The 10,907-nt window shown below is 57.3% G+C and overlaps 5 protein-coding genes across 5 annotated transcripts in view; 1 reads left to right on the top strand and 4 right to left on the bottom strand.

The window, feature by feature from the left end:
* Positions 1 to 1,505, top strand: part of ACA1_364410 (uncharacterized protein) — a gene marked incomplete at both ends in the record, with an annotated part of 6,456 nt that extends 4,951 nt beyond the window's left edge. The window contains 5 exons of the mRNA XM_004335879.1: positions 49 to 130; positions 224 to 418; positions 557 to 711; positions 1,127 to 1,273; positions 1,374 to 1,505. Coding sequence (XP_004335927.1) covers positions 49 to 130; positions 224 to 418; positions 557 to 711; positions 1,127 to 1,273; positions 1,374 to 1,505 — 711 coding nt within the window. The remainder of the gene's footprint in view (positions 1 to 48; positions 131 to 223; positions 419 to 556; positions 712 to 1,126; positions 1,274 to 1,373) is intronic.
* Positions 1,506 to 2,820: 1,315 nt separating this feature from the next.
* On the bottom strand, positions 2,821 to 5,711 carry ACA1_364400 (uncharacterized protein; the record flags this gene model as incomplete). The annotated part of the gene is made up of 7 exons (XM_004335878.1): positions 2,821 to 3,038; positions 3,154 to 3,480; positions 3,569 to 4,214; positions 4,305 to 4,532; positions 4,618 to 4,670; positions 4,735 to 4,783; positions 4,926 to 5,711. 7 exons carry the CDS (start codon positions 5,709 to 5,711, stop codon positions 2,821 to 2,823), a joined length of 2,307 nt encoding a protein of 768 aa, XP_004335926.1.
* Positions 5,712 to 6,679: 968 nt separating this feature from the next.
* Positions 6,680 to 7,343, bottom strand: ACA1_364390 (ribosomal L27e protein family; the record flags this gene model as incomplete). Its single annotated transcript, XM_004335877.1, has 3 exons — positions 6,680 to 6,728; positions 6,913 to 7,023; positions 7,105 to 7,343. Coding segments are annotated over 3 exons (399 nt in total), but the record flags the coding sequence as incomplete, so codon positions are not given.
* Positions 7,344 to 7,736: 393 nt separating this feature from the next.
* Positions 7,737 to 9,315, bottom strand: ACA1_364380 (uncharacterized protein; the record flags this gene model as incomplete). The annotated part of the gene is made up of 3 exons (XM_004335876.1): positions 7,737 to 8,049; positions 8,147 to 9,129; positions 9,262 to 9,315. 3 exons carry the CDS (start codon positions 9,313 to 9,315, stop codon positions 7,737 to 7,739), a joined length of 1,350 nt encoding a protein of 449 aa, XP_004335924.1.
* A 599-nt stretch (positions 9,316 to 9,914) lies between these two features.
* ACA1_364370 (glutathione transferase family protein) lies at positions 9,915 to 10,749 on the bottom strand (the record flags this gene model as incomplete). The annotated part of the gene is made up of 3 exons (XM_004335875.1): positions 9,915 to 10,085; positions 10,168 to 10,490; positions 10,593 to 10,749. 3 exons carry the CDS (start codon positions 10,747 to 10,749, stop codon positions 9,915 to 9,917), a joined length of 651 nt encoding a protein of 216 aa, XP_004335923.1.
* Between the last annotated feature and the right edge of the window lie 158 nt (positions 10,750 to 10,907).

The raw sequence follows: 10,907 nt of genomic DNA, 5'->3' as shown, positions 1-10,907 counted from the left end.
GTGTGGTAGTGTTGACCGTTGCGTGCGTGCGTGTGCAGTCACTACCAGGACAAGGTGCTGCTGGAGGCCATGCTGCTGCAGGACAACCAACGACACATCATCGACCTCCTCTCGCTCTGCGTTCACCACAGTAACTCCACCCCCCCCCCGTGGCGGCTGACTTTTGACCGACGTTAGCTGACTTTTTACCGGCTTTGACCGACCAACGTTCGAATCAACGCAGACGACGTGGAGCGGCTGGGCGTGCTGGCCGACCTGTACCTGGCGCGGCTCATGCGCACCCAGGACCCGACGCCCACCTACGAACAGTACAAGGAGGTGCTGCCCCGGCGGCCGACCTTCGCGCGCGACCAGTTCGTGCAGAAGATCTTCACCCAGAACGCCATCCTCGTGCCCCTCCTCGAACTCATCGCCCGAGGTGCGCTCTTCGCCCCCCTCCCACCGCACCACCGCGCCGCAGCGCTTTCAGTCCGAACTCACTCAACCGCACACGCCACACGCATGTCACCGCACACGCCACGACACACGACACACGACACATGCGCACGACACGCAGAGCCGTCGATTCTGTACCGGTGTTTGGAGGTGATACGGAGCCTCATGGTGTACACGATCTCGCACTGGCACGCCGAGATCGCGCCCCAGCCGAAGACATCGACCGAGTTCAGCTTCACCTGCCGCCTTCTCGAACTCCTTCGCAGCGCCAAATGGGTACGCCTCCCCCCCCCAATATGGACACGACACGACACGACACGCACGGTGTCGACACAAAAAATAGCACACGGAATTGTCGCTCCCATAATGGAGGGGAGGTTGGTGGAGCGGCGCCCTCAAAAGGGTCCTCTGGGCCTTCTCAAGGTCGGACCTCCCGAAAGGGAGGCTCCATCTGTTAAAATTGGAACGATACAGAGAAGATTAGCATGGCCCCTGCGCAAGGATGACACGCAAAATCGAGAAGATACCCAACTTTTTTTGATACCCCTCCACTACTATCATCATCAGCATCATCATCATGGCTAGCCTCGTTGCTCATCTCATCACCCAGGCCAGGCCACATGATGTGTTTCGTTTCACTGCGTGTGATTGTTGTTGTTATTGACGATGGTGGTGATGGTGGTCGCACCAGGTGCCGGCTCCGCTGTGCTACTGCGGGGAGATCATGGGCGAGATCACGCCGGAGGAGATCACGACCATCCTGCTCGCCGTGTGGGACTTCCTGCACCACTCGCCGCCTTCGCCTAACCACTACTTTGTCTCGACCTACGAGCCCAAGGTAACACCACCCTCACACCATAACTTTTGTGCACCACTACCACCAAACGCGGTACAGCTTTTTTGATGGTACTCACGACCGAGCGCGCGAACCATCACAGTATCCGCAGGAGGGCGATGAGGACAAGAGGCAGCCGGTGGCGTGCAATGTGGACCCGTTCATGCGCACCCTGCGCAATGTGCTGCGCCAGAACGTGGGCAAGGTCTCCCTCAGCTATGCTCGTTTCTTCTAGCCGTCTGTCGTCTGTGCTGGCGATTGGAACATGAACAGTGGTTGGTTTCAGTTTATTCACTACACAAGCACACATGTGTATCACAGCGCGTCTGGCACAACACGACAGCACACGGCATGAGCGCACGACACGACAGCACACGACACGCGTGGTGTCGACACAAAACACGAGCGGCGAAAAAAAGCAGTCCCATAATAGGAGGGAGGCACGCGGAGGGCAGGGCTCAAAAGGGGGCGGCGGGGCACAGTGCAGGTTGGACCTCCCGAAAGGGAGGCTCCATCTGTTAAAATTGGAACGATACAGAGAAGATTAGCATGGCCCCTGCGCAAGGATGACACGCAAAATCGAGAAGATACCCAACTTTTTTTGATACCCCTCCAAGCCAGAGGCCAGCTAACTCTTCAGCAGAAAATAGATCTTAATCTTCCCCCTCAATTTTGCCTTAGTTCACTGAATATCATTGCAGTACCACCTGCCCACCTGATGCAGTGATTTCTGTGTGCTGTCTGGTGGGCTAGTGACCAGAGTTAGGTAACCACCACAGAAAATTCATCAAGGAAGCACCAGGCAGAAGCAGATTCACATGATTTCATTCCTTTTCTTTCCAACTGCAGCCAAGGGGAGGTTTTCAAGCAGAAAGTGAACATGTGTGGCAATTGTCAAGCATGGGCAAGCCACACTCATGTCACTGGTGCAATTACTGGTGCAATTCAGAGTTCACTTTCCTCACCCAGCCCAAAACTGCCCATGCACTTGATGTGGTAAAGAATGCTTCAAATCTCATCCACAACTTCCCCCTCTCTCCACACTGCAAATCAATTCTTGGCTCCTGCCAGCTGCTCACATTAGGCTAGCACTGCCATGTGATGGGCTGCAAGTGCCAATTTCCTCAATAAAGCCACTCATCTTCACCAAAGATAATTTTACAAAGGCTTAAAATCCACAATACACTGGGCTTAGGGACTATTTGCTGGCTACCCCTGTGTGGCGGATTTTCCAGCCTCTGGCTTGGAGGGGTATCAAAAAAAGTTGGGTATCTTCTCGATTTTGCGTGTCATCCTTGCGCAGGGGCCATGCTAATCTTCTCTGTATCGTTCCAATTTTAACAGATGGAGCCTCCCTTTCGGGAGGTCCAACCTGCACTGTGCCCCGCCGCCCCCTTTTGAGCCCTGCCCTCCGCGTGCCTCCCTCCTATTATGGGACTGCTTTTTTTCGCCGCTCGTGTTTTGTGTCGACACCGTGCGTGTCGTGTTGCGGGTGTCGTGTGCTTTCGTGCTTGATGCGAGGTCAGTTTCATTTGGGGCCAGGTCGTAGTTCACTTTTTGGGGGCGATGGTCACCACAACCTCGCCCGGTTCGAACCTGCCCTGACCGAACTCGGCTCGGAGCGATAGGCGCAGGATGTTCTTCTCCGGCACTGCCGCGTGTTCGAGGAGCAGGGGGAACACGCTTACCGTGTACCCCTGCGGGTAGTGCAGCTCCTCGTCAAGGTAGATCTCTGTCACACCACTCGCCTTTTTCCCACCTCGCTCTTCTGAACACCACCGCCCCATCAGTTTGTGTGCACACGACACGACACGACACTCGCCGCACACAGCACAGCACAGCACGCGCAACAACACTACTCACGGCACAGAAGGAGCTCCTACGGGCGTAAGGGTAGAAGGCGAGGGTGAAGTGGCGCGTTTTGGGGTCGAAGGTCGACGATCGGGGCACGCCGGCCAGCTTGCGTGCGAAAGGCCGGCTCAGCAGTCGTCGCAGCTGCGTCTCGCCTCCGGCGGCGGCGTCGAGCACGCGTCGCACCTCGTCGTGGTCTTGATCGAGGCCGTAGCTCCACGACAGCGAGCCCGCGTTGGCCTCCTCGACGAGGTACTCGCAGCTGCGCTCCTCGCGCGACGAGCCGCAGCCGCCCAGCCCGTGGACGAACAGGCCGCTGCCCAGCCGCCGCGCGTCCCGCTTCCTGTAGCCCAACAGGTCTGCAATCGGTCAGCCAACGCGAGCCTCGTCACACGCACGACCCCACACACACACACGACCGCACACGCACAAGACTGGGGTACGTACCTTCGCCCTTGAATAGGTTGCAGGTCTCTTGGTAGGCCGGCACGGGAAACGGGTCTGTCTGGTCAAAGTACCAGCACTCGTAGGAGAAGGCCAGCACCTCCTTGCCGGCCTGCTTCCGCCCCGCGCCGTCATCGTCATCGCAGTCGTCGTCGTTGTGTTCGCAGTCGCCGTCGCCGTCGCCCTCCGCCCACCACTCGCGCTGCATACGGCCGCCGCGGCCAAAGGTCGCGCTGGGTAGTCGCGTGAAGCCCACGCCGGCGTGCGTGACCAGCGAGTCCCGGCTGGCCGTTGATGAGTACGCGGCGCCGGCCGACGGTGTCGACGCCGACAACGATGACGACGATGTGGGCGACATGGAGCGCGAGAGCGGCACGGCGTAGGTGTCGGAGAAGAAGATGAGGTGGTCGGTGTCGACGCGCCGGATCTGCATCGAGAGGAACGCGTAGACGGCGGCGAGGTTGCGCGCGTCGTTCTCGCCCGGGTGGAGCAGCGCGGGCGAGTGGTAGTAGTCACCCGCGAAGGCCTGCGACAGGAGCTGATACCCGATCACCGCCGGGTCGTCGCTGAAGCGGCGCGCCACGTCGGCCCACCAGGCACCAAAGCGGTGCATCGTGCCCTGCTGCCCCAAGTAGAAGTTCTGGTACGCCTGGGCGTTGACAATCCAAATGTCAGCGGCACACGCACACACACGCACACGCGACACGACACGCACGACATGCGACACAACACACGGTACCGAGGCCACTTGTGGGGTGAAGTAGTAGGAAGGGGCGAGCCAAGCCGGACAGTACTCGGGAAGCTCCATTCCGATGTCCTCCTGCTGATCCGACTGTGGGTGATCTTGGCCCTGGTCGTCGACCCCATGAATCCAGTCCCACGCCTCGACTTCGTCATCGTCTTCGCCATCGCCATCGTGATCATTGTAAAGGCCGGATCTCAGCCGATCGATTCGATCCAAGAAGTCCTGGCCGATCAGAGTGAAGCGCTTGAAGATGAGTACGGAGCGGCACGCACGCAACATTGTGTACAGATGGGTTGGGAGGCGGTACGTCGAAGGTCTTGCCCATGCTGCGCACGTTGTCACCCGACACGGACGGCAACACTGCGCGAAGGCGGAGGTGAGGGGTATGAGACGACCCAAGGTCGCACCCAAGGCGGGGATGTACCGGCCCAGTCGGGGAACCCCTCCCCGCACAGCTTGGCTGACAGCATGACCTGCAGCGATCAACCACTGTTCAGCCAGCCACCACACTTTGGCTGTGCATCGCACACGCACACGCACACGCACACGAAATCATAGAACCGCACACGCACACGCACACGCACACGCACACGGGGGGGGGGCACGGTTACGAACCTGGTGAGAGTAGATGAGGACGCGCAGACCCTGTCGAGCAGCGGCATCCACGGCGTGGCGCACGAGACGCACATAGGACGGGTCGTAGTGGCCGCGCTTGGGCTCGTAGTCGGCCCACTGCACTCCCAGCCGCACCAGGTTGAGGCCCAGCCCGGCGATAGCCTGCATGTGTCGCTCGATCTCTTCATCTTGTGTAGTGGGCGCTTGGCGCCATTTTGGGGAATCGCGATTAATGGCGCTACTTGATGATGATCCACCACGCGATCGCGACGTGGCCAGGTCCGTCGATGCGTCGGTGGACCATTTGCGCAGCACGTAGGAGATGCCGTGGAAGATGTGCACTGATCCATCTGAATCGTCGATGAAGAGAGAAGAGTGTGGTGGCGCGCCAACGATGAAGAAGCCCTTACCGCCTAATCGTGGCAGGCGAAGGCTCGGATCGAATGAAGATGATGAAGAGGAATCTGGCTCCGTGGTGAAGTCGGCGTAATCAGGAAGGGCGAGGAAGAGCGCAGTGGCATAGATGGCCACCCCGATCAGAGCAAAGAAGAGACAGCAGAGCAGGACGACCAGAACGTAGGCTGTGACAAGGCACTTGTCATCGAGCGAGAGTAAGCTGTAACACTCATTCGCTGTTCGTCTGTTGAAGCAGCTGCGTCCGCGGTGCTGAGCGAAAGATGGATGAGGATGCTTCCTCACTGCCGGTGAGTCTTTGGCGAAGTGCGCGTATGGTGGCCTGCCGTGGTGTGGGTGCCGGTGGGCCAGCCGCCCAGACTCGACGTCCATCTTCCTCTGGTCCTCTTCCTTGCCTCACCAAGACTTGTCGCGCGCCAAGTGCATTTTCTTTCGGAACTAAAATGCACTCAAGCTCTGTGTCTCGACGAAGCTCACGATGATGCTCTCTTGCAACCCCTCTACCACGGGCGAGTCGTGTGTACCCTGAAAGGAGACCTCGAGAGCTTGTTGTTTACCGGCCTTGATTGCCGGATCATATCCATACGTCACAGCAACGTGACGAGCTTCACCAATCATTGCTATCTGAGCCATGGCCAGCGGTGTAGTTTGGCAACCCACAAGCGCAAAATCGCTGGGCGGGGTCAAGAGCGGCGAGAGGCCAACAGGGAAAGTATCTTCTCGGCCTTTTGGCTAAGATCAAGTGTAGTATCTGTTCTTATCAGCTTAATCTCTGGTAGTGAAGCGTTCCTGCTTCACATCAAGATTAAACTTATTTCTCGTGGGGGATCAGTTGGCACTCATGCCCGCAGCTTGCTGTGGGCAGCCTCTGGTCGCCGATCGGCTTCGCACTGCACGCACCGCGAAGTTCTTCAAACGGTCGACCCCTTCCCTCCTCTACAACCCAAACGACAATCCCCCTTCACAAAAAACCCACCCGCGCAGAGAATCCTGTCGTGGTCAGACGTAGTGCTTGAGTTAAAACTGTAGCTGTCCTCTTCAGTACTGAAGAGGCGTTATGGCATTTGTACCGAGTTGGGGTAGCAGCGGAAGACGTCAGCGTAGAAGATGATGCGGCAAGCGAGACGGGGTAGCGCCCTGAGCATCACGAAAGGACGGCGCAGAGAGCAGTTATGCGACACGATCAAACTTGAGGCATGGTCAGTCTTGTCGAGGTACTGCTTTTCACGTCCTAACAGGGCTTCTTGTGGCTCACGAAAACGCAAGGAGACGCGAAGGAGTTGTTTTGTGTTTATTTATTCATCGCCAGCTTCTACCGCCAAAATCTGCACTAGAACAACTTAGAACCTGAGCTTGGTGAAGAACCACTTGTTCTTGCCGGAGTTGTATCTGTGGGGGGAAGGATATGTGAGCGGAGATGCAAGACAGGAGAGGTGAGAAGAGAATGAAAGTGGATTCAGACTGACGTGCAAATGTCTAAAATCTACAAATTGTGATTCAGGAAAGTGTGAAGATGTCATCCTAAGAGAAGTGGGAGAGAAGAGTGAAAGAAAGGAAGGCGGGAGTATGGTACCTGGTCTGGAACACCTTCTTGAGGGCCTGCTTGGTCTTGTACTTGTTCTGACCCTTCTCGAGAGCGTTCTCCTTGCAGACAATGCTCCTGAGCTCAACATCGAGACCGTACCTGTGAAGAGCGATCCTCTTGTGAGTAATTCGGTCCCCAACGTAATTACCACCGGTATACAGTCCAAGGACAAGGTCGTACCTGGTGGGCATCAGGTGGTTGTAGTTGATGGCCTTCACGAAGGGGGCGATCTTGGTCTTCTTGGCGATCTTCTTCTTGCCCATCGACTTGGTGATCTTCTTGGGGTACTTGTCGACGCCAGCAACGACGGCGTAACCATAGGGGCGAGCCTTGGTACCGTCGTCGCGGTTCTCGACGATGACAGCCTTCCTGCCGGCATACCTGCCGTTGAGGACGATCACGACCTTACCGGGCTTGAGGCTGCAATATACCACGATAACATCAATCGATTAATAACAGATGCATCCAGCGGCATAAATTGGATGCAATCTACAAACGAATGTCACATCCGGACGCCTAGATTAACCCCCATCGCCCCCACTACCACGGCCGACCAGACTGGCAGGGGCTACGTACAACTTGGGCATCGTGCTGCGATGGATAGGGAAGGAAAGGAGAGAAGAAGGAAAAAAGGGATGCACGATGCAGCCCAACAAATACCAGAGAAAGCCACTTTTCTTTCTCGTCGACATACACTCTGTTAAGGTGGCGAATTAATCATTAAAATAATATTATTTTTTGGCGGGAACAGAGATTGAACAAATGGCGTAGCGATCAATCTGTCCCTTCTCCCCTTCTCTTCCTTGGTCTCATCAGTAGAGCGAGGGGACGAGGTGGTCGCAGGCTCCCTTGTTCTTGTCGTGGTCGTGCTTGCGGAACTTGAAGTGTAGTAACTCGGAGAGGGTGAGCAGGAGGAAGCCAACGACGATGGCCAGCATGCCCATGTAGGAGAGGATCGGCAGCACGGTGCCGTGGAGCAGCCAGTCGCTCACGACCGACGCCGGGATGGTCAGCAGACTGCCGACCGATATGAAAAGCGGCGACGAGATCACGATGCCCAGGATGAGCAGGCAGTTGAACAGCGCGTCGAGGCCCATCGTGATCAGAATTCCCTGCAGCGATTTTCTGTGTGTTGCGTGTAATGTGTTCACGTGTCATGTGTGTGTGTGCGGTGTGCGGTGTGAGCAGGTGGCTTTGAAGCGGAGCAACGCGCGTGGCGTACCCGTGGGGCAGTTCGAAGGACTCGATGCCGGTCTTGTCGACGATGATGATGCCCGGCCAGGCCAGGAGGATCGTCCACACGCCCAGCAGGCCGATGAAGAGCATCGTGTGCTCGACCACCTTGAGCCGCTTCCACATCTGCTCCCTGCCGCTGCTTTTCCCAGAAGCTCCCGCTTCCTCCTCCTCCTCGTGGTAGTGCTGGTCGTCGTGGTCGTGGTCGTGATAGTTGTCGCGATCGTGCTCGTCGTAGTTGATCGAGGAGCGCTCGGCGACGACCAACGTCGGCTGGGTCTCCTTGTACGAGCCCCAGCGCTTGAAGAGGACCTCGTAGAGCGAGTAGAGCATGGTGCTGACGATGACCAGCACGTAGCCCCACACGTCGTTCTTCGCATCGTCGCCGCCGCCCTTCTTCTTCGTGCTCTTGTCGTCGCTGGACAGGCCGTCGACGCAGAGCATCACCACCCCGCCGAGGCAGCACACGACGGCGACGATCTTGAGCAGCGACACCTTCTCCTTGAGCACCGCCACCGAGAAGACGAAGACGAACACGCACGACGAGTTGTAGATGGCCGTGTTGACCGACACGAACGTGCGCGACAGCGACAGGTACCACGTGTAGACCACCACGTAGACCAGCACCGAGTAGACCAGCGTCGGCAGCCAGTTGGCCTTGAGCTGCGGCCACCAGTCGCTGCCGCCTTCATTTCGATCGACAGCCGCGGCAGATCGCTGGCGCTTGGGCCGCAGGCTGGCGGCGCGGTGGTCGAGTCCCTGCGAGGTGATCGATGTGGTGCGCTGCCGCTGACGCGGCGGGGACTGGTAGTGGTCGCCGCTCGCGGACGAGTCGTCGCTAAGGACGAGGTCGTAGTGGACCGAGGCCCGTCGGCGTCGGCAGCCGAGGAGGCCCTTCAACACCTGCACGACCACCCACAGCACGAAGAACACCGCGTAGGCGCTGTGCACCAGGAACGACATGAAGTACGGCTGCAGCATCGCACTGTCAGCTATCACAGCACACACGGCACACAGATCGCGCGCGCGCGCACACACACACCACACACAGCACACACACACACGGCACACGACACGCGGCGCACACGATGACATGGGCGGTACCTTGTTGTAGGAGTTGCCGCCCTTCTCTTGTACGCTCTGGAGGATCTCGGCCATGGCGACCCAGGTGGCAACGATGCCCGCCAGACATCCCACCGTGCCGGCCGTCTTCAGGAGCGTCGCGCGCAGCCCGCCATCCTCTTGCCCCACTGTACAGAAGCGCGGTTTCGTGTGAGATTTATTATTATTCTTATTATTATTAATAACAAAAGATGAATGAAAGTGCCTGACCTGCACTTTCCTCCATCGGAACACACATCAAATTATAAAATCATTTTATGTCTGATTATAGTTATATAAAGGAAACTGCAAGGGGGGGGCTTACTTCGATGTGTTTCCTCCTGGAGGAAAGATGAACGAAATATCTCACGAGAGGCACGAGAGATAGATGTCTTTCTCGTTCTCGGATTCTCTTGCAGCGGCCTCTGCCGACTATGTAAGACGAGGAAAAGGGATCACTCACAAGAGTGACTTGCACAAAATAGTAATGATTATAAATCACAGTTTTATTGACATAACCGCGGAAGATTGGCTGGCGTAGCGTTAACATGCTACCGATGGTCCGCGCGACCCGCCCGACCACATATTCCTCGACATATTCGTATTTAGAAAATGATATTTAAAAAAAGATATAAGTTGTGTATGTGGGCAGCCGCTCAGTGGTAGACTTCGCGGGTGAGGTAGGCCAGGATGCGCGGCCTCTGGGCGATGTTGTCGAGGAAGGCGGCCACCGGCGGGAAGGCCTCGGTCAGGCTGTCGCGGCTCTCGGGCGCCTTGATGAACACCAGCTGCAGCGCCACCCACAGTCCCAAATCCGCCAAGCTCAACTGCGTGTCGTGTCGTGTCGTGCGTCGTGTGCGTGTGCGGTGCGTTAGTTGTGCGAACACGAAGAGAGAGAGAGAGAGAGACCTTGTCACCGACGAGGAAGCCGGTGTTGCCGTTCTTCTCGAGCAGCTTGATGAAGAGGTTGAGTTGGACGGGGAGCGATTCGGTGAGCAGCTTCTGCTTCTCGTCGGCCACCTGGTCGGCCGGGGTGTACCAGAAGACCTTGGCGATGAGGTTCAGCATGTCGACCACGCCCTCGAACATCTGGTCCACCAGCGCCGCCTCGTCGTCGCTGGCGCCCAGGTAGCCGTGCTTCTTGGCCAGGTGGCGCGCGATGGTGTTGCTCTGGACCAGCACCAGGCCCGACGGGTCCTCATACAGCGGTAGCTGACCGAAAGGCAACTTGCCTGCCGCACACGCGACACGACACGACACGCACCGCCCTCTTAATATTTTCGAACATAGATGTACGAATAAAATAGGGGAGGAGGCCAAGGGTGGAGGGGCACCAGCGGCGCTGAGTTTGGCCTTGAGATCGGCCCACTGGGGGTAGGGCACCGCGACAAAGTCGTAGTCGACGCCCGCATCTTCGAGGATGAGGCGCGACACCTCGGCCCGTCCAGCGATGGGGAAGTACGTGATGGTAGGTTTCGTCACACTCGCCATCTTTTCTTTCGATGTTGGCCAGACCCAGATTTCGAATAGTTTGCTGTTTTCTTTTATTTATTTATTGTTTTCTTTCCCACACGGCGAGGTGGCAAGCATTCCCTTGTTCGAGGCATCTCAATGTTCAACTCTCTCTCATTTACCTTGACAATAGACAG

The sequence above is a fragment of the Acanthamoeba castellanii genome (assembly GCF_000313135.1).
Source record: "Acanthamoeba castellanii str. Neff unplaced genomic scaffold scf7180000084641, whole genome shotgun sequence".
NCBI lineage: Eukaryota > Discosea > Longamoebia > Acanthamoebidae > Acanthamoeba > Acanthamoeba castellanii.
Note: the sequence above shows the minus strand (reverse complement) of the source record. Positions and strands in the feature narration are given on the sequence as shown.